This window comes from Bemisia tabaci, chromosome 3 (assembly GCF_918797505.1).
Source record: "Bemisia tabaci chromosome 3, PGI_BMITA_v3".
Classification (NCBI taxonomy): domain Eukaryota; kingdom Metazoa; phylum Arthropoda; class Insecta; order Hemiptera; family Aleyrodidae; genus Bemisia; species Bemisia tabaci.
This window is the reverse complement of record NC_092795.1, coordinates 46,174,698-46,198,185: the sequence shown is the minus strand read 5'-3', so window position 1 is coordinate 46,198,185 and position 23,488 is coordinate 46,174,698. Positions and strand designations below refer to the sequence as shown.

Sequence of the window (23,488 nt, the reverse complement as noted above, 5' to 3'; positions counted from 1 at the left end):
TGCTGAGACTAATATTCTATTCTTCAAGTTAGGTATCGGTGCAACATTCTAGGTGAAATTTGCGACAGGTCCATTATTCAACAGCCTTATAACTTTTGTTTAAAAACTAGATGTTTTGATTCCGATTTACCTCGCGCAGGAAATGATGAACTTTCCTTCAGAAGGAAATGAGTTTTTAGTTCAGGATTGAATTTTCTAAACAGATATGAGTGTAAATTGATTACTAAACTAATAATTAGAGTGTAAAAAATTTAATCCGAGTATTTACATCACTTAACAACTAGAAAAATAAACACTAAACTTAATATCTAGGACTTTTTTGCAGCAATAGGTAACTGGTGAATATATGAACACTTTTGTTCATCAGACTTTGAGATAACCAACCTTAACACAATTTAAAGATTGGTAATGAGAGAATACAAGGGCCTGCACTACCCTTCTTTCGGCAGAAACGGTGGTAAGGATCCCTAAAAAACTATAATGCCATGAAAATCCATCTTTTAACAACATCTTTTTAAGTATCAATTTGCTGGACACTGGGAAAAAAGTCGTTTGCATCTAGAGTCGAGACTTTTAAAAACATTGAGAAGAAAAAAATACTCTTGATTCAATCGAATTTTTGCTCGAATCAAAAGGAAATCCGCCCAAATCAAGAGGCTCAGCTCTTCGAATCAAGGAAAAATATAGGATTGAATTAAAAGTGTATTTTTTTTGTCAATGTTATTAAGAGTCTGGACTCTAGATCTAAGCTACTTTTTTGCCAGCGAAGCGTTTTTCTTCCTCTTAAAATTCGACTGGTAGCGAAACTTTGATAACTTTTCTATCGAATGGATAATCATAGCTTTTGGGAACTTTTAAAGAGCGCTTATTCAGCTCGAAAATTACTGCTGGTATCTCCCGTTGTAGTTTTCCGTTACTGCGTTTGTGTTGATGTCTCCAGCTGGCTTGGGTTTCCTGGCTTCTGCTTCCTGTAAAAATTAATAGACCGTCAATTTAAAAGAGTTCGCACACTCGGATGTGGAAGGCAAAATTTGAAATTCTTACGGTTTAGAATTTATATTTGTCCACAAAACTTAAATACTGGATCATAGCCAAAATAGCGCATTGATAAGAATATTGAATATATTTAATTTGCACCATATCACTAGTTCATGCATGATTAATTGCAAAAATGTATAAAGTAATACTAATTTTATTTCATGTTTGAAGAAAATGCATTATATCAGAGTTCTTTGCACACAAAATAAATTACCTATTTCGTCTTCATCATTGCTGGAATACATTAATTGCAAGGATTGAGTTGAAAGCAGTAATTTTCTCATTTATATTTTTTTTCTATCTCATAGTAGTCTTTTTGACTTTTTTTCCTTAAATATTCTTATATATGTTTTTTTTTTAATCTTTTCATAATCTTTTGGTTTTTTTTTTGGGGGGGGGGGGGAGGGAGGTTATAGCCCCGATAAAGTTATTCTTATGAATTCTTTGGTATTTATATAAAACCTCACAATGAAGTAAACCCATTTATGTGTCAAAGAAAATCAACTAAAGACGTATAGGGGCTCAAGGACATTTTGCTGCTTGAGAAATGAAAAGCATCTTAAAAAATATTTCGTGAGTACTCCTTTTTAATCTATATTTCTTTGTTTTTGAATGGAAAACCATGCCTTGAAAGAAACGCCTACAATATTTTGGTATGCTACACGCACTGCATCTACGCTATCCGCCTACGATCGAGGCGCCATTTTCCTGATTTGTTGTGAAACGCGTGAGATCTTTGACTTTATTATATTCATAACCGCTCTCTCTTCAGATTTGTTTTATTTTTTTCAGTCATATTTCAAAGAATAACGTCACTTTGAAACAACAAGCTTATTATTTGTTCCGATTATTATGTAAACTGTATTTCTTCATCTTTTTCTTCTTTTTGTAAAGGGAAAGAGCAGAAGCCTGATTGCAATGCCTCTTTGCAAGCATTATATCCAAAATCGTTCCTTAAAAAGCTCCTCGCTTCAGGTATGCAGTAGTAATTGTTAACGTTGGACTTGAGGAAGGTTTAAAAGGCATCAAAAATTGCATCTTGAAAAGTCAATTTTTGCAAATTGCGAGCAAAACTCAATGGTGTAACTTTTGAAATGGATTCTTGTTGGATATCACAACGATTTTCACATTCAAACATTAAGAATTACGACAAAAAATATATTGTATTACTTTGGAAACGCATGGTAGATCGGCAGCTACTTTAAAGTTTGTAAAAATCATATTTTTGTTTTTAATTTCCTGTGGGAGCAAATTATTGTAATCTTTTTTAGGAATCAATGTTTAAAGCTAAACTGTCACATTTTGCTCTGAATCCGTAGAACCTGTCTTCTTATGATGATTAAAAGCCTTCATTAGTCATTTCAAAGACTGACAATGAATACGGTGCCACAAGAAGCCCTAATACATTCTGAATACCATTCTTGAACCTCTTTCCGTTTTGAGCTCTTTCTATAAAGCATGTAATGAACCCTTAAATTCAGCGATTTTCATTATTTTTTTCCTATTCTTTCTGGGTTATATACTTTAAAGACTCTTTTACAGGGCTCTTTGGCGCTCTGCGACACCTAGCCACCAAAGAGTCCTATCCTCCCAAAGCTCTTCAGGGAGTTGGCACTCTCCTATTTCTTCCAGAACCCCCTGTCACCAGACCTTCATTGGGCGAACCTTCCCCTTCCAGGAGGAACCCAATCAAGCATCTTCTTTGGCAGCCTTTCTTCTGATCATTTCTTGTTTTATATGGAAATATCATTTTCTAGAGAGTTGCATGTTCTCTAGATTCTTCTAACCGAAGATTCTCCTTTCAGTGACCCTTTGAAGATTATCAGAAAGTAGTTATGAATAGCGATTGTATATTTTTTACTCACCGCTTGAAGTCTGATTTGCTCGAAGATGGTATCCAAACCCTTTTGGATTTCAGCGGGAATCGGGGGTGGGGTAGGAAGGTGGTCACCGGTTGCCCGGAATCCTCCCTCGTCGGCCACGTATTGGACATTGATGAGGACGCCATCTGGTGAGGTGTACGAGTATGAACCGTGTTGCACCAAAGCTTCGTGGTCTTTAACTCCGACGTTTTTCAAAAATCCTGTTTCCTCAGCTACGATGTGGTTACCAGTTTCATAGCTGAAAACAAAAGGGGTCTTTTAAAACATAAAAGTATATATTATTGTTAACAAGAGAATTTTTAAAAACCATTTGTGTCAATTTTCTATTGGCGTTGAGCGAAATGCAATATTTCAAGTCAGGATGTTGCTTAATTTTCTTGTAAAAAAGGAAACATTGGAGGAAATTTGGTAACGTCCGATAGGGTCGAAGTATCTAAGGTTAATGGCGTTTATTTATTGTGGATTTACTTGGAATCAGCCTAACCACGACCATTAATCTGATGTTTTAGTTCAACAAAAACGGGAGTAACACTGAAACTCAAAGGTTTGTATATTCCTCAAAACCAAATATGAATTCAAATAGACCTTGCAAGTTGTAGGAGTTCAGCTTTTGACCAATGCATCCTGGGTACGATCAATATTTTTCAGACTTAAAGCCTTTGAATGAATTACTTTCGGACAGTAAAATGTCCATCCGTAGACAAATTATTGATGAATGTCCGTGCCGAAAATAATCTTCCAAAGTATTAAAACAAAGTCAGAGGCACTACTTCCAATGAACATCTAAATCGATAAATTGAAATTGGTTGCAAAATGTATACAATACATTTGACTTTATTTTAAGAGTTTTGAAGATAATTGTCGGAACGAACATTTCTTAATGATACATATATACACAAAAATTCAGATTTTTCCAAAATAATCCGCCAAATGGTTAAAATGTGAATACTATCGATGCCATACCTAGAATGCATTGAGCAAGAGCTGAAGATCCACCTTAAAAACGGTGAGTAATTTAGTTCTTTAATAAACACATGAATAAAACATAAGAGAAAATTAGGCAAGAAGAATTGCAGTTGAGCTAATCCCCGTTTAACAACTAAACCCCGTTTATCCGTCCGTTTAACAACTTAAACTTAACCTTTACTTTTTATTTTCTGGCTTTGCCAGAGACAAGAGACCATACACTGGCCTCTTGGAAACAAGTGGAATCTTTTACTTTTGGCGATTCAACACTTCCTTATGAGCAATTATAAGGTAGCAACAGTCATCCTCTTTTTTCGGCTGTGGACTTACGTACTTGGTGGATGATGAACTGGACTACATTTTGCAATTTGGAACCATAAATTCTAGCCCGGTTTAAAAACGACATATGTGCCATTGTTTCCCTATGCACATATGTGTTTTTCCATAAGAGCCAGAATTTATAGTTCCAAATTGCAAAATGAAGTCCAACTTTGGGTGACGTCATGAGCCAAACAAGTTTCCCAAACTTCGGTTTGTTTGCAAAATGAAACTGCCAACACGTTGTCAACCATCAACAAAGTAGGTAGGTCAACAGTTGAATGTTGAAGGCCCTTAAAGTAAAAGTTTCCACGATCGCACTGGAAAAAAAATTCGCTTGGATCTCGAGTCCAGCCTCTTAATAACATTGACAAGAAAAATTACTCTTGATTCAATCAGAGTTTTCCTCGAATCGAAGAGCCGAGCCTCTTGATTTAGGCGGATTTCCTTTTGATTCACGCAAAAAGTCCGATTGAATCAAGAGTATTTTAGTTTGTCAATGTTTTTAAGAGTCTGGACTCTAGATTCGAGCGACTTTTTTTCCAGTGCGCCAAGATACTAGCGGAAGGTCTCTTGTCTCTGGGCTTTGCATAGCTCGAAGAGAAAATTTTCTACGAAATTCGTCGGAGGGTCCCGCATTTGGCAATACAGCAATGCCGGCCGCAGCATTGATATGTTGATGACAGCTATGCAATCTGGGTTTCATCAAGAGATTTAGCACCCAAACCCGGGAGGTGATGCAAAACAGTGAATCAGTTTTGCATCCGAGCGCGAGCGGCCCCGTTTTGCAAGGAACGCCGGCCGCGTCGGTGGGGGCTCCTCGACGACCGGCGTGAATCTGCCCCGGTCTCCCCCGGTCGGGCGAAACTGGTTTGCCGCCGTCTGACTTTGAACTGTGTCGCTCGTAATGTCCCATTGTTATCGGTGCAAGTTCTAGCAGATGTTCCGATAGCACGCTCAGGGCTCCGTTTTGATTCATGTACCGATTGCAGACAGAGATTTCCATCGGGGATCTCAACACCGTGGGAGGCTGTTGAATTTTATGTGCTGGGAAACGAAGGGAGGAAAATCAAGATCCAAGGGTTCCCCGGACACTATGGATTTAGAGTGTCAGCACGACGCTATTATTGGACGCTCGAGGAAAAACAATAAGGTTAGAAAAGACCCACAGACAAAGAGAGGCCTAGAGTCACTTTGTACTGAGAGTTAAGACAACCCCCCTCATGGAGTCACAAACGGGAATAAAGATTACACAAATTGATAGTTTTTCGTAATATTTGATCGGATCATTCTCAGATCCCTTTCTCCGTTCCTTCTCTCATTCCACTTGTTCCTTGCCGAACCCGTAATTCCCCAGTCCATTCCAGATCATAATCTTTGCAATTGGTGAAAATTTTATCCTCATTCCCGTTTGTGACACTGTGGAGGCCTAAAATACGGGAACCAATCAGAAATGGATTCACATTGTCTTAACTCTCAGTATAAAGGGACTCTAGAGAGGCCCTTCGTTCGTATCTTAGCAATGGTGGAAGCTTCTACTTTTGGGGCTCCAACATTCGCCTGTTGACTTACCTTCTTTGTGGATGTTAATAAACTTGGTGGGTATTTTGTTTCGCAAACAAACTGAAGTTTGGTAAACTTGTTTGACTCATGACTTCATCTGAAGTCTCAGAGTTCACCTAGTAGATATAGATCAACAGCCGAAAAAAGGGTGATGACTGTTGCTGCCATTTCATTGTCCATACAGGACGTGTTGGATCCTCAGAAGTAAAAGCTTCCACCTGTTGCCAAGAGGTTAGTGGAGGGTCTCTCTTTAAATCTAGAAAGACTGCTAAGCTCTCTATCTACCACTAGCTAACGACAATTCCTTGAAATTGAACGTTTACCGAACTTTAACTGAACGGAAAATAAAGACTAAAGAAACATTTAACGGGAGATTCAACCATACTGTAAGCAGATTTATAATAATGCATACCATGGTTCTTTCCACCTTGGACTCATCAATTAGCGATACACATGTTTGCACTGGTTGCTTGATTTGAAACAAGAATGAAACGAAGGTGGAAGAAACCATGGTATACACATTGCGGTGGATGACGTCACACGCCGTGCCGTTTTTTGAACGACGCCACCTCCGTTGATTTTGGACGTGGAAACTTAGCATTTACACAAATCTCATTCTTTTCCACTGATCTATAATCTGAAACCAGAAAAACGGAGTCATGTGATTGACCCATCATTCCTTAATTTCGTCGTTTCCCAACGAAAAAACACAACTCCATTCCGAGGTTGCAAAATTGATCCGGCCAATTCAATATTTTACAAGAATTATGAATGTGCAATGCATATCCAAAAACTTTATGATTTTGCGTATAATTACAAAAAAAAAATCAGTGTTTTTTTTAGTTAGTAGGTAATACCAAAAGTCATCTTGTAAAAATACGATTTGCAGTCGGAATTTAGCAACGTTGAAAATAAGATTACGTCCTTTCCATCAAGAAATGACGATTTATGGCGATATCCTTCAGAGGCGGATACAGCATTGTGCTAAAATCGGATTCTTTCCATTTAAACCTATGTCAAATAATCGATTCTTGTCGAAGCACCTAGCCCCTCAAAACATTGATACATTTCCGTAGGTTTAAATGAAGAAAAACAATTTTTTGCTAGATCCGCTAATGATATCCTTTGCATGGAGAAAAAAACCTTCGTGCATGGGGCCCGAAGTTAAGATTATACGGATCTCTGAAGTTTCCTGATCACGCATCCGAAAACTTGAGGTCGAGCTGCCGAAGTTCGAGTCAGACATCTGAAGCATTTCGGTATGTACCGGAGTTTTTCAGATGTGTGACCCGATCCCTTCGGTATGTATCGAAATACTTAAATTTCTGACCCGAACTTCGGCAGCTGGACCTCAAGTTTTTAGATATGTGATCCGAAAATTTCAGAGATCCATATGACCTCAACTTCGGGTCTCACGCACGAAGTGTTTTTCCTCCGTGTAGAGTTCCTGCCTCAATTACTCACCTCGCTTTGTAGCTTCCATCGAGGGACTGTTCCTTCTGGTAGCGGATGATGGGTATGACCGTCGTGTACTCGGCCCTCGAGAGGAGACGAGCTGGGGCCTCGGGGGTGGAGTACTGCTGGACGAGGTTCTGGGCCGGCGTGACGGCCACCGGTGACGGAGTGCTCTGGTAAGTGGCAGCGGCTGGGCTCTGGTCTTGAACCACGATCGGCCGGTTCTTCAGCGCCGAATACACGTCAGCTGCGCTGGGCTCCGGCCGATACTGCTGGTACTGCTGGTACTGCTGCTGTTGGTCGTACTGTTGTTGCTTTTGGTCATACTGTTGTTGCTGCTGGTACTGCTGTTGTTGCTGGTACTGAGGCTGAGCTTGCCGGTATGACTGACGCTGGGCCAGCGTCACGCTCAGAGTGAGAAGGAATGGGACAATCTGGAACAAGAAGAGATCGCATTATGAACGGGACGAACACTCTAGAAATCTGGAGTTGCTGAGCGAGAGTTAAGACATAAAAATATAAAGTCGCTTCTACAACGCACTCTGGCGTTCTGCGATACCCAAACGCCACGTATATCTGTCTTCCCAGAGGTTATAGGGCAATAACTGACACCGCAACATCTCCTCCTCAACGTCCTGCCGCCAACCCTTTACGGGACGTCCCCGTCGCCTCTTCCCAGGTGGTACCCAATCCAAAACTTGTTTGGGCAACCTCCTTTCCGACATTCTTTGCACATGTCCATACTATGTACTTAACATAATAAATCCATGACTCGTACTTTTCTACTCTTGCGTTAAAGTCTCCTCAGAAACTTGCCGCACTATGTTTATACATACTGCTGTCATTGCCGAGTGTTTTTCATTCTTTCGAATTAGTAGTCCAAGGATTCAAGGATTTTCAGCTACCAGCGCTTTCGGTCCCTTGTTTTTGCATTAAAGTACAATCAAGGCCGCAGAGAACATGCTCTAAAAATCGATTTTAAAAAAACGCAATAGTGTATTTCCTTCGGAAAATACACTAAAAAATTGATCGGAAACGTGGAGGAGGCAGAGAACGTTTTAATTAGAGAGCTCCAAAACGAATTAAAAAACATACGCAGAAATAAACCATAAATGCAATTCCCGTTCAAAGGAATAATTTGCCCATCGAGTCAAAGATGAATCAACTCTCGTTTAAATTTTTGCTAAGTGATTTCGAGGGAAGAAGGCTGAGAAGAGGGTCGTGGCCGTTCACATATTCAAATGATGGATGGTCAGTGTTTCATGATGTTTATTTTTAAATTAAATACGCCTCTCCGCGCCTCTTTACATTAAAATCGAGTGTAGGGGTCAGAGAGGTCCCCTTGAAATGAAATGCCGAAAAAATTATGACATGCGCTTGCGCAGTACGGTGAGTCATCAGCACCTATAGCAGCATCGAGGGGAGTCGCGAAAACAACTAAAATATGCAAATAAACCTCAATAGCTCTACAGATTTATTTCGCGGTTGACAGGTTGCCGATAAAAAATTCAGAATCCTCTTGTATGGTCTCCTTTAAATGATTTACAAATCTTTTATTGCTGTTTTTGCTGATTCAACGTTGTTCGTGTAAGTGGATTATAAGTTTTAAAATTGAACGGATGGATTATTTTTTTGAATATACCACCTAGATGCAATGGAATATCACATCTCAAATGGAGCATAACTAAATTTTCAGTCGAATCCGCCCACTGAATGTTTAAAACTTTAAAATTTGGTTCGACATTTCAGGGCAGGCTGAAATTGTGATACGTTTTTGGAATGTCTCGTGGCGAATCCAGAGACGCACGGGTACAGACATAACCGAGTGTAGCTTATTGTACGACATTTTTAAGCTATTCACTGATCATAGTTTTCGGAAATCTTGTGACAATACATGATACCTAATATTATGACATTAAAAAATTTTGAGGAAGAGTTATATATCCCGCACCTGATGAAGTATGTCATTAGAGATGAAAACTCGTGACAGAGAGGCACACGGTGTATCCATAACAAATTACGAAAACTATGTCATGAAATTGAATATTATATCAATTAAGAGCAGGAAAATTTTTTCATTTTACTAAAAATTTAAGATTTCCTTTCATTTTTTTGGTTTACTTTCTTGTAAATTTCTTTTTTAGAAGTCATGATCTAGCAATCTATTTTTAGAACTGAGGAGCAGAATACATGCATACGTTTGCATTTGACAAGGTGGAAGGGTAATGCTAGGTTCACCGTTTTTTCATTAAAACATACACGTATTATTTATAATTCAAGATTTAGAGAAGCCTGTATTAATATGTTTCGATATATTTTTATTTGCATTTGAGTTTCACAGTTTTTAGTTGTAACTGAAACAAACACATTTTCAAGACCTCAGTGCCAATAACTTTAGAAATGTGACACCCTCGTTTTATATATATCTCCACAACTCCTCAGCTCAGAAAAAAAGCGAAACTAAAATCAAGTGGCACCTTCGGTATTTGGAGGCAGTGACAAGTGTTCATACACAGGTCACGCAATCTTAGCATTTTATGGTCAGAATTACAAAGAATTGAATGCATCTGCCTCGCGCCTTTTTTGGACTAATTTTTGCTGAAGTGTACATTAATCGGACGTAGTCCATGTCCACTAAGTTGATCAACTATTTGATTGAGGGCTATTAAATTCTATAACATTCACGGAGTATTCAATGCTTGATGCCTGGTGGGCTTTGAACGCGCCGCCGAATTTTTCGAATGAACGTCCTGCCGCGCACTTAGCACGGACATGGCAAGTCAAGTGCCCTAGTGTCGCGAATGGACTCCGCAAAGCACTGCTATTTCGACATATTTGACACTCCTCATCGCACCTTTTTGTTTGAGTAAAGAATTTGTCAGGCGATTTCCTGCATTTTTAAAATTTGGGAGCAAATTCATTACAGGACTCAATTTTTTATTTCATCTCATCACTTTAATATCAACCGGTTTTATATTGTAGGCGATCCAAACAATTACGCAAGTATAACAACTAAGCAAATCATTTCCTTGTGTTAATAATCTCAATGATGATGAGTAAATTTTACCCACTCTTGTAGCAGCAATCAAACTCATATAGTCTACTTTTACTTATTACTTTATAGTCTTCTCACATTAACAGCGTATTTCAAGTGAAATTTTGTGTTGTGGAAACTTACAGGCGAAGCGTTGAGAATTCGCCTGCTTGAATGTGTTCCACGAAGATCTTTTAACATTTGACCACGGAATCTGGTATCTTTCAGATAGATTGTACCTACTTAGTTGTGAAATTTTAATTACTTTATGCTTAGTTCATTTTCGGAAATCCATCAGAAATTTACTAAAAATATAATAGTTCCCACCCTCTCCGCTATCTCCTTTTGTGTCTAAGATAAGTCAAGATTTTAATATTTGACTTGGTTAGCAGAAAATTTAAAGACCTTGCATTAAATTGAGTAGTATATGCTTGCATTTATTTAGACTGTCCGTAAATACATCAAATACGTACAAATGAAGCATCAAATGTGGTCTTACTGATTGAAAGAACACGAGTGATGTGAATAAATGAGAGCTAGAGATACTTAATTTTAAGGTAAAGTTTTTTTTTTAAATTTCAGATAAAAATTCTTTGTGATTTGAGGGGAATCCCTTCAAATTGTCTACAAGAAAAATGCATCTATCAATCAATGAATAAATAATGTGTCAGGTTAAACTTTGAAACATTGCAATGCAATCCAGTAGGTATTTTCATCTCACCTCAGGCATCTAAACTCCTTATCCGATCCTTATGGCTACCGTCTTCCCCGGCAAGAGATGTAAAACACGTGTATTACCCCTTTTGGATAGGGCAAGCGTCCTAACATCAACATCCACAATCAGAATAACCAAACAGCGACCAATTAAAGGTTACTCAAGTGCCACGCTCAGTGCATTGCACCATGGGTTTATTTTCGAAGAAATGCCGTATGAGTGTGTGCTGTATGGGGACTTACTCCCCATTAACTGGTCATCATCTGACATTCCCTCGGTGATCTATTGACACGCTTGCACAACGCGAGCTTTCAGTCTTCAAGACTTCGCAACCGTCGCTGTGTTCCAGACTGGTTGAAAACCGTATAGTAGCGTTGCGAGCATTTGAACAAGATAGATCACTACACCACTTGCGGAGGCATGATACTATTAGCACCACTTATTTGAGAAGAAAGCGTAAGACGCAGCGAGAATGGCGTCTCCTGTGATCGGTCCTGTTAGGACTCGTCTTCCAAGTGATTTATGCGCGGCTAACGAACCTGCTTGTCGATCCTCCTTTTCATGGCGGCAGATCCAAAAATGACCTTTGGTACAGTAGACCCTCAACTCCTTAAAAGCCTGGCTTTAAAAAAATGTCATATTGAAGTACCATGATTCAAATGAAAAGTCTTGAAAATTACTGCTAGACGGTGAAACTCACAAACCACGTATCTCGTTTGCGATGTCTAAAAATCTCTGCTCCTATTTCTTTTTTTTTACAGGTAAACGAATTAACATCATTCCGTAAAGTTTTCGCAGAATTTCTTTTGGGCAGAGTAGGAAAATCGTTGCAGTTTTTAAAAATAGCCGTTGAGTAGTTTTCCATTTAAAAAATAAATTACGACAGGAAGGCTGCAACCTTGCAAACCGAGATACGTGGTTTGGCAGTTTTAGCGTCGTGCTGCGTTTTTCAATTCGAACCAAATTCTACTCTTAGATTATTTTGAAAGCGACTTCTCGAACCCCCTTTTTAAACTCAAAAATGTTCATTATCCTCACAGTTTATTAATGCAAGTAAAACCTTGCTGTTCTGTATCCTATTTAAATGAGTAAAGCTGTTTCATGATTTTTCCGTATCACCTTAGTTATTCATTGTCACCATGTCATCATTTTTTGGTGTAGGAGTGGATGGCAATTTTCAGTAATTAAAATAATTGGATGGTGAAGGAAATCTAACCGCGAATTCGGAATTTAAGAAACCGGACTTAGAGAGCGGAAGTAAATATAAACTCTCATGCAAAAACATAGTGCAGGAATGTCATGGCAAACCGCAAAAGATTAATCTGAGAGCACTGCAATCTGCAAAGTGAATGAATAGCTAAATACCTTGTTGCAAAATTGTGCAAATGAGAATACTTTCTCTCTCGAGGAGATACCTAGGCTGCCTTTGATTTTCATGTAATGATTTTGCAACAAACTTTACCGTATAAAATTCCTAGACTCCTAATGTTTCAGGATTCGCCTTTTCCAATCCAACCGTGGTTATTGTGCACTCGCGGATATGGTTACTCTGTTCCGGGCCGAGAGAAATACCATTGAAAACAATCAAGTTTGAAATAGTGTCTTCTGAATGAAGTCAGTGTCAATCTTTGCCTTGGGCAAAGTTATTGTCGATTCTCGAGTGGAGCATACAACTTGAAACCGCGTTTTGGGAAATGTTTCCCCTAGAAATAATTTCACCCAATAAAGAAAGTCTCCTTAAAATATGACACTCTATGAGAAAAGACATCTCACTTCACATGAACCCAAAATGTTTTAATGCATATAAGAGCATCGGGAGGAGTTGTATCATTATTTTAAGCCAAAAAATACCAGGCCAAACTAAATTCACGCCGATTTGAAGACTCCAATCCAAAAATGTACCTTCCAGGAACGCTTATCTTGTGTGATCCAAAGTCCCTTTTTCAGAAAACGATAAAAAATGTATGGAATGGAGATGTTGCATGTGTGAGGAATTTGCGATTTGACTATTGAATCATATGTAAAAGTTCGCGAGAAACACGATGGTGCCACTGGTTTTCTCTGAAATCAACTCCCAAGCTCAAAAAGAGCTTTCAAAGTGAGGCCAAAATGGAGGGGATATCCCACGCAGTCTTGAGAGTCCACATCTATATCAAGACAAACTCTCCATGCAAAGATAGGGAGCAAATACATTAGCAGGGTTGCCGTATTTTCAGTTTTGAGTCCCCAAATAAAGTGGCAGCTCTGTCAATATATTTGCACCCTATCTTTTCATGGAGAGTTTGCCTTGATGTAAACTTGAAGTCTCAGGATAGCGAATATGCCCTCCATTTTGGCCTCAACTTGAGAGCTTTTTTTGAGCTTGGGAGTTGATTTCAGAGAAAACCAGTGGCGCCATCGTGTTTTTCGCGAACTTTTACTTAAGAATCAACAGTAAAATCGCAAATTCCTCACACATGCAACATCTCCATCCTCTCCAGGTAATGAAAGCTTATCTTGTGTGATCCGAAGTCCCTTTTTCAGAAAACGATCGAAAATGTATGGAGTCATCCACAATTTATTTCCGAGCGTTTACTATGTTAAGACGGCAACACCGCATGGTGAATTACTGGACCGTATAATGTATGATGTGACGTTTTAAAGTTCGCGGGCGGTGGATGATCCGAAACGGAGACGTCCTTGGGATGCACCGCTCATCTTGAAATCTAGGAGATACGCCACGCGCCGATTGTATTGTTCACCGTCGGGGGATTTTTTCACACCTTTCTTTCTTCCCACCGGTGAAATACCCGCGGCGGCCGCAGACACTCGCAGGTGCAATCTGACCCTGATCCTCATTCCACGCGCGGCCCGGAGTGGAAAGTAGGATTCCTCGCCACTCTCAGAGGAACGCCGGGAACATACGTATTGTTTCCATTTTTAAGTTATTTTTACTCTAAAAAAGGTCGTTGCTGCAATGGAGATGTTGCATGTGTGAGGAATTTGCGATTTGACTGTTGATTCTTGCGTAAAAGTTTGCGAGAAACACGATGGTGCCAATGGTTTTCTCTAAAATCAACTCCCAAGCTCAAAAAGAGCTCTCAAAGTGAGGCTAAAATGGAGGGGATATCCTACGCTATCGTGGGAGTCCACATCTACACCAAAAAAAACTCTCCATGCAAAGATAGGGAGCAAATACATTAGCAGCGATGCCGTGTTTTCAGTTTTAGAGTCCCCAAATGAAGTGGCAGCCCTGTCAATGTATTTGCTCCCTATTTTTGCATGGAGAGGTTGTCTTGATGTAGAGGTGGACTCTCAGGGTAGGGTGGGATATTCCTTCCATTTTGGCCTCAACTTGAGAGCTTTTTTTGAGCTTGGGAGTTGATTTCAGAGAAAAACCATCGTGTGCACCATCGTGTTTCTCGCGAACTTTTACATATGAATCAACAGTCAAATCGCAATTTCCTCACACATGCAACATCTTCATTTTCTCCAAGCACTCGATCTCGCAAGATTAACCCTAGCCTGAAAGACTCGGATCTCATTGTTAGTTCTAGAGTACCTTTATGGGGAGAGTAGGTATGGACAACTCGATTTATGTAGCTCTTAGGGCCCAAAAGGCGACAACGTGAAAAACGAAAATCACTACAAAAGCGCCGCTGCCAACCTATGCATTTGAAAGACAAATCAACTGAGTGGACTGCGCGTTATACTCGCGTTTTTAAGGATTAACACTTTGAAACTGAGAAAATGTATCGAAATCAAAATTTTATACGTTCTTTTATAATTGTTGATCAGTGTACCTACTCTCGGAGTTTGAATTAGTACCACTGGATAATTTAGGTTCATAGGTTAGCTACCTTTTTGGGCGCTATAAAAGCTGCATGACCTGATCAATCCTAACCTCCAAATTTTCGAGTTGTCCATACTCTCCTTATAAAGGTATTCTAGTTAGTGCATATTACAGACGAAAACGCATTTGCTTGAGAAGAAAGACACACAAAAATAAAAGGAGGAAAATTCGGAAGGAATAAGAGGATAATGAGGAGAGGAATAGGAGGAAAAAAGAAGAGGATGGAGAAGAGGGACTGGGAAAAAAGAGGGGAAATTATTTATTTTTCTTCGTCCTATTCCTGCCTTTCCTTCTCCATAGACGAGACGAATACTAGTCTAATTTCGATCAGAGATCGTAAATTAATTAGTTCTTTAGCACTGTTAAAGGGACAAAACCTTTTTCCGGTCTGAAATATTGACCACCAGTGTTTAAAGCCTCATAATAAGTTACACTGACCCTCAAGAACATTTTCCTTAAATATATATATTTATATCATACCCTACAAACACATTTAGAGAATTTAAAACCTATGAGATTTCCCATTTTGGAACGTGTGAAAATCGTCCGGAGTTCTTCTCGCGGATCTTGCTTTGAAATCTCCCTGAAGACACTAAAAGCGAATGTGATTTAATGGCTATTGTCGATATAACGAGACGCGCCTGGGTGCAAACAGTCTTAAGTGAGCTATTATGCCTATTTTGGCGTTACATAAATTGAACTAACCCGGCACAAGCCCTCCTTTCTCTTTGCGTATTTTGCAGCACCCGTTCACCATTAATTATGAGATCAAAAGCTAACGATCATCACTTTTAATCCTACGACTGTGCGTTGCTCTCTTTTTCTCCCCTATTTTCACCTCTTCAGATGAAAAGAAAAGAAAGAAAAAAAAAAACAAATTGACCGGTGCAAATAGTGTGCCTATACAGTGAGAGTATTTGGATTCTTCATTAGGATTCCGAAACCGTTTCTATGAAAAGAATTGATAAAATGAAGGTATCATGGAAAAAATGGATCGGCGTCGTGTTACGAATCACGGCTCCGCCTACATTTTAGTAAACTAGAATACAGGTACGAAAACTCACATGCAGGCATTATGCCGTGCAAAGGATAAACGCCGTATGAGTATAGCCATTTTCACAGCATTTTCCTATTTTATCGGAATGATTTTTGATTCGTATTTTTTCAATTTCTTGTCAATGTATTTTATGGTCCGCATCAGAATATTCCATGTGGATGAATATTTGTGTGGTATGGTTAATCCGACAACGATGGTATGCGGAACTAGCAATTATAGCGTATGTACGGTAGGAGGCAGGAAAGCCTTCTTTCACTCCGTCAGGTGATAATCATCGAATACAATCACACTCGAAAGTGATAAACTGAGCAGCGAGTGATAAATTACAACCAGTGCGGTCACTAATATGGGTTCAAGCACGCTCCTCGGCGGAAACATGAATCGGCATGTTTGTGAGCGCGTAGAAACTAATTGTTCCGCAATAAGCTTAAATTCTATTCCCAAACATCTTAGGGTGAATCAAAATTAGACGGGGGTTAGAGGATTATAATATTGTAAATATTGCTAAATGGTATCGCCAAACAAAGGCGTTTTATCTGCATTTATTTGTAGCCCTCCGATAAATTCACATATAAACGCCTAGCTCTCAAGTCTCTGTCCAAGATAGTTTCTGTCATTATTATACCGACATGAAAGGTTTCTACCTTCATTTCTAAAGGTAAATTCATTGCAGGGTGGGATTATCAGTGATTAGGTAATTACAGTAAAAAAAAAATTTAAAAAATAAATAAATAAAAATACATAATTTCTTTAGACTCTAAAAAGTAAAAAATTTAATACAGTTTCTGAGAACTTTATTTTAGGCGGTTTGAACTAGCTTTAAAATTATAAGTCTTAATGAGCCAGATTTTGCAATTTTCACTTATTATAATGAATTCTCGAAATGATTCACTAGTGGCCAGAGGTCTCACCAGTATGTGTATGTTAGTAAACTGAGCCTGTTAATATTATGTAACCTAAGTTAAGTGTTCTAATAAACTGGCTCATGAAAATAAGTCTATGATGGTATGTAGTCAAAATGCCTTTGCAACAAAGTATTTTCCATCTTTAATTGGCTAGTTACTGGTATCAAATACACGTATCATTCGGGTGATGAGTGCGGCTTTTTTAAAAGGCAATATCAACTTTCATGCCCCTGACTAGTAGCAATTTGACCTCTGGACATCACGTTTAACGACTAATCGTTAAGATCCACGAGTTCTCTTGCAATTGTAAATTTATAGTGGACATTCATGATTTAACCTATTTATATATGATATATCTCCAATGCACTTATTGGTGTGAAATTTTTTTGCATAATTTTTTAATCCGCCTTTACGCAATTACTCAGGGAATATATGTTGAAAATAGTATCTCTGTCATTAGTAAAGATTAGATAATTTTGTCATATCTGCTCCAAAAATTGTACAATTTAATCCAAGGGTATCCACGTGTTCAGCTCACTTGGTAGGATCCATTAAAACACGAAAGTCATTAAATTTCAGACACCTGAAAATTCTCCATTTGTATAATCTTTATTCCCGTTTGTGCCTCCATGAGGGGGATTTGTCTTAACTCTCAGTATGCACTGGAAAAAAAGTCGCTTGGATCTAGAATCCAGGCTCTTAAAAACATTAACAAGAAAAAATACTCTTGATTCAATCGAATTTTTGCTTAAATCGAAAACCAAGCCTCTTCATTTAAGCGGATTTTTTTAGATTCAAGCAAAAATTCCGATTGAATCAAGAGTATTTTTTCTTGTCATTGTTTTCAAGAGTCTGGACTCTAAATTCAAGAGATATTTTTTCCAGTGTGAGGGAACTCTTGGTGAGACAAGCTGCCTCACATAGAATCGATTGTTCAACATGCGTTTAAATGGAGAAAAAACAGTGTTGCCAAACAGCTAGGAACGACCGGAAAGTCGGCCACGGATGAGTTGGTGAGGTGGGTTACGCAAGCGGCCGGAGACTTAAACGCGGGAGTAGGACTATGACCGCGTCGCGCGGCGGCCGTGCCCTGTGGCGTTGCCAGGATCTCGACCTCACAGTCAGACCACCCACTCCCCCAAGCCCCACGTCCATTGTTCCACTCTTCGCAGAACTTCCGAGTATCGACAGGGCGGGCAAGCTCCGATGCAGACAAGTGGGTGCCATCGACGCGCGCGCTTTTTGAACGCAGGAACATGCTCCGGCCTCACGCGTAACTGCAGCAAAGACCGGTGTAAAACAAAGTTGTTATACCTAGAGTACCTTTATAGGCAGAGCATGAACAACTCGATTTATGTAGCTCTTAAGGCCCAAAATGGCGACAACATGAAAAACGAAAATCACTAGAATTGTGCCGCTGCCAACCTATGCATTTGAAAGATCAATCAATAGGGCCGGTAGCGCATTGTAAACAAGCGTTTTTAAAGATTAAGACTTTGAAACTGGGAAAATGTATGCAAAATCAAAGTTCTATCTAACGGAAATCAGGAGAAAAGTGCCGCTGCCAACCTATGCATTTGAAAGCTTAATCGATAGGGCCGACAGCGCATCCCAAGCAAGCGTTTTAAAGGACCAAGACGTTGAAACTGAGAAAATTAATACGAAATCAAAGTTGTATACGTGCTTTTATAATTTTTGATCAGTGCAAATAGTTGAAATGAGAAAATTAGTACCACTGGATAATTCGAGTTCCTAGGTTGGCTGCCCTCTTTGGCCCCAAGGGCTACATGACCTGATCAGACCAAACCTCCTTTTCGAGTTCTTTATACTCTCCTTATAAAGGTACTCTAGTTATACCCCTCTCGAGACAACTTACCAATTTTAGTTACTAAAAGCAATATTAACAAACACACATTTAGAAAAATAAAATCACTCCCCAACAAAAAAAATTAGGGAAATCCTCATGAACATATATAACGGGGATGCTGAAATTATAGCATTTTACAATGTTACCGTATACAGCTTCGAAAAAAATCACCGGAAAAAACGTCCACTACCCGTGTAGTGGTGAACGCTCAAAATGTCTGCAATTCTCACATGTACTTATTGCGGCACATCGCCGACGCGGTTCAACATTTGGACCACATTTTACAATTCGGAATCACTATTTTTTGGTCATCTGTAAAAACACTTATTTGCATGAGGAAACTAATGCACTTAAGTGATTTCTAAACTGAGACAAAAATTGCCGTTTCCAATTGCAAAATGTAGTTAATTTAGTTTTCACTATTTGCACGCAAAGCCGCAAGTCAGTACAAAGCGACTTTTTCAGACAACATATTCCGTCATGCTCACTACGAGGAAAATAAGTAAAGAATTAAGTATGAATAAGTAAATGGTCTCTTTTTCATTTGAAAAATGTAATGTAAACTTAAGCGAGATGGAGTATTCAGTTTTCTTCCCTAATATCTGTTACAATTGGACTGCATTTTGCAATTATATAGGGACTAAAAATTTCGGCTCTGTTTAGAAATAACGAATGTGCAATTCTGCCGTCCTAAGGGAGACCGCTGTATGAACCTTCAGGCGTTGCCAAACTTCCCTTCATAAAATACGAATTATCTGGGAAAAAATGTGAATATTTATCTTCTAAATTTTCATACATAATTTTGTTCTCAATTGTATCTACAATATTGGAAAATTTCAAGGAAAAATATGCTTAACTTACTTCCAGAATAAATGTTTTATCAGGGGAAATTTTGCAGCATTCGAATGTTCATGCGGCGTTTTTCCTCAGCACGGCAGCATTAATTACCCTACACCAGTAAGTATTTTTACGACTGAGCTGGAAACTGTAATTCCTAATTGCGAAATGTAGCCCAATTGTCTTTAGTCTACCGTCTGTTAATATATGAATCTTGGGAGGCAATGTTGTGCATTTCTTACTTCGAATTTGACCACAAAATCATGAGCTGACACATTTGCACTTTTTTCTATACAAATTAAATTTTATTTAGAATGATAAAAAAGTCAGTCATCTAGGTATAATCGGCTTTTGAAAGGGGAAAAAAAAAGAAAAAAAAAAGAAAAAAAAAATTGTATATAAAAAAGTGTTCAAAGTGCCGATGAAGTGTAAGAAAAATTGTGCAGTATGCTACAACATACTGACATATTTGGACTGCATTATTCCACGGATGCGCAAGAAATTGTAGTTCCCAATTGCAAAATGCAGTCGATTTATCCTTAGAACTATATCGTAAATCAGTTCACCTCGATAATTCTTCCGACGAAGTGACGGCTCCCACGTGATTAATGAGGATCTCGCGGTTGCATCACCGGTTATGACATATCGATTCGAATTCATTCAGCTCCAAAACTCAGTCACTGATTATAGTTTTGAAGGGAAAGCTCCCGGCACGGCACAGGCATCGAATTGAATCCGACAGAGTCAGCACACTCGAAACAAAAAGTCCGATGATGAGAACGCACGCAAGCGCTCGACAGAGTGGACCTAAATAGCCAAAATCCTAGTGCCCGAGCACATTTAATGAGATAGCACATTCGATTCCTATTCCGAATCGACTCCTTCTTCCAATTGTAACACACTTAGCAGCAAGGTAGCGCAGCACAGTGAACCGAAGCGTAGAAACACATGTTCATGCCCACACTGAAAAAAAATGTCGGTGTATTTACTAAGAAAAGGGTAAAATTACCAAGAATTCAGGGTTCTATTTGATCCCAGTTTTTTTTGGTAAAATTACCATTTATGGAATTGGTAATTTTACCGAGAAATCTCGGTAAAATTATTGAACTTTCTCGGTAATTTTACTGGACCTTGGTAAAAACGCCAATATTTTTTATCGACTGTGGTAGAATTACCGAGATAAAATGGCAAAGTTACCGGGAATTGATTACCAATAAAAGTGGTATTCTTACCTGAAAAAACAGTAAAAATATCGGTTTTTAGGTAAGCTTACCAGTCTATCTTGGTAAAATTACCAATAATTGGTAAAAACAATTGAGACGGTAAAGGTACCAACGGACCTCGGTAAAAACGCCGATAATTTTTTTTCAGTGTAGAAACACATGTTCATGCCCAGTGGCTGCCGTGTTTCGGTGTTCAGCGGGCTGATTGTTGAGATTGATAGATAAAGAGATAGACAAAGAAGACAAAAAGGATATGGAGGGATCCTATCGGTGGAAGCGGGTGGTTGCAGACAAAGGACGTGGGTAATAGACTAACTAATGGCAACCCACGAGGGACCCGATAGTAAGTCCCCCCTTATTTTACCCATTTACCCCCTTAGTCCGTAAGAACCACTCATTTCAACTAATAGGATCGCTTCATACTCTTTATGTCTTCTTTGCCTATAGCTTTTTCCAGCAATTTCGACAATCAGCTCGCAGGAGAAACACCTTCTGATATCGCCAGAGAAAATTAATATTTAAGGAAAGTTACGAATATTTTTATTTAGAATTATCAAATGTCTTGGATAAAATTACAGATGAAATTCTTTGAAAAAATAAGAAGAATAATATTGACGCATTTTACAGGGAATTATCGTATTGTGTGAAGAAACTTTGTGATTAGCGTAGGAGTATATAGATCGACCCGTTGAAGAATGGCTTAAAAGGGCGGTGTTTACGATTATTTCTCTTAGGGTTGGTTCATGGACTTCATTATTTGAAAAGAAAAGTAAAATAAACGGGGATATTGTTGAGTTTCTTAATGTTCGCAGTTTCATTTCGGCCGAAAAGGAAATCATTCGAGGGTAAAAAAGCGTGGTATTTATGTAAGGTTATATGCTAATCGAAACTCTTTTAAGACTAATCAAACCACATTAGCCTGATACATAGATATTATAAACGAGAAACTCGAAAAATCGAAAGAAACGAAGATCCAGCTTTTATCAATCGCTTTTTTTTGTTTGAAAAAAAAAAAACAAAAAACTAGGTACTTTTTTAATTGGACTAAGGCATAAAAATGTTCTTGTCACATGCAGCCTGAAATACGTGCAATGGTTAAGGGAATCGGAGAAAGTGGGCCGTGTTGTATGTTCTTTTTACTTTTGTGATATGACTTCTCAAAATTGATCAAATTCAAGACAGATTGTCATTATTTGTGCAGCGCTGCAAATAATTTCAGTTAAAATTATATCAACATTTCGGATCATTCTTAGTTGTTTGAACTTGAGGTTGGACGGCTCATTTTTTGCATAATTTTCTACAGCGAAAAATCGCGCCACAGCGTCGTATTCGGAACTGTTCAAATCCTGTCATTCATCTGTTTAGAGCAACGACAAATGTATTGAGATGGGTAGGAATTCACGAAAGTGGTAAAGAACAAAATGAGAGAAAGGCAAGATCATTAACAAGTGAAAGTCTTCAATTAAGTATGTACTCATAGTTACCGAGGGTAACGAAGGAACTAGTTTTTTGGCGAACTAAATTGAAAGAAAACGATGAAAATTCCATTTCTTGTTCCTCTGGAAGTCAATAAAAAAGTTTAGAGATATTGATCTCCGATTAATTTTATAAGATTCTGCGAATGTGTATGCAAATTCTCTTTTGCTTTTTTTCGTAACATTCAAAGACATTTCTAGTGCACCCTTACTTCTACAAATACTACTCAGTGTAAACGATTTCTATGTTTTTAAGTCCATAAATTGTTTAAAAATCCTAGAAATTTTGAGACGTACTGAAGGAAAAGTTACTCTGTCCTTTTAAAAGTTGATTCAATCATCTTTTTCATTGAGTGCACGGAATATGAGGCAAAAAGTCATAAAAACTGCGGGATATGAAGTTTAGGAAAAGGCACTGTATTTTTTCACCTGGAAGCAATACACTAAAAAACCCTTGTCTTGCAATTTTGTAATTACAGTCACATTTTTTTTAAATGAAGTCCATATTTGGAACTTTAGAATATATGTTAAAAACTAAGAAATGAGTATAGTATAAATAAGTTAGCCTAGACTATAACATGATACCTGAGGGTGAGACGAGGCTACCTATCTAATTTGGACATGATAACTTTACTAACAATCACAACGTGGAATTTTAGAGGTAGGTTTAATTTTCAAAATAAAAATTCTAACCTAAATTCAAGCGACGAAACAAATGTAAAAGGCAGCAGCGAGGCATGGAATAACTGTCACGTGTGCTTATCAAAATATTGAAAGTTTTCATTGTTTCCCTTTCCTTCCCTCTCGGATCACTGCCAGACACGTGGAAAACGGAAAACGGAAAATGGAAAATGGTACTCACGGTTAATTTCATGTTGCGGCTGTTTGTTCGGATGTGGATTAGGCCGGAACACGGTGGAGAGTGAAGATTTTTGATGAGTAGCGTGCTTATATTTACCCACAACACCGCGGTCTTGTTTTGCTGGCGCGCGGATCCCCCAGCCAGGCTGGGTACCTCTTCATCCATGCATTGCTGTCAAATTGGGCAAAAAATTATCAATTTAAGAACCAATTGGTTAATAGTCTTGTTTTTTATGGAAATTTGTTATTACCGCATAATTTTTTGACCAATTGGACTGCGTTTAGCAGAAAGGAACCAAGCCACATCAGCTATTGCTAAATTTAACTGGACAACTTAATTTTTTACAAGAGAACGGTTGTGCGGATTCCTTTGAAAATTTTAAAGAAATTGCTCCGTACTATGCAAAAAATTCACCGAAATTCGCGCAACCGTTTTCATGTAAAAAATGAAATTGTCCA

General features: G+C 38.5%; 1 protein-coding gene across 1 annotated transcript; it reads right to left on the bottom strand.

The window, feature by feature from the left end:
- Positions 1-235: 235 nt before the first annotated feature.
- LOC109030719 (uncharacterized) lies at positions 236-23,210 on the bottom strand. Its single transcript, XM_019041814.2, has 4 exons — positions 23,031-23,210; positions 7,233-7,657; positions 2,904-3,159; positions 236-968 (listed from the first exon to the last, which is right to left on the bottom strand). The coding sequence occupies exons 1-4, from the start codon at positions 23,193-23,195 to the stop codon at positions 882-884; spliced, it is 933 nt and encodes a 310-aa protein (XP_018897359.2). The 5' UTR covers positions 23,196-23,210; the 3' UTR covers positions 236-881.
- Positions 23,211-23,488: the final 278 nt, after the last annotated feature.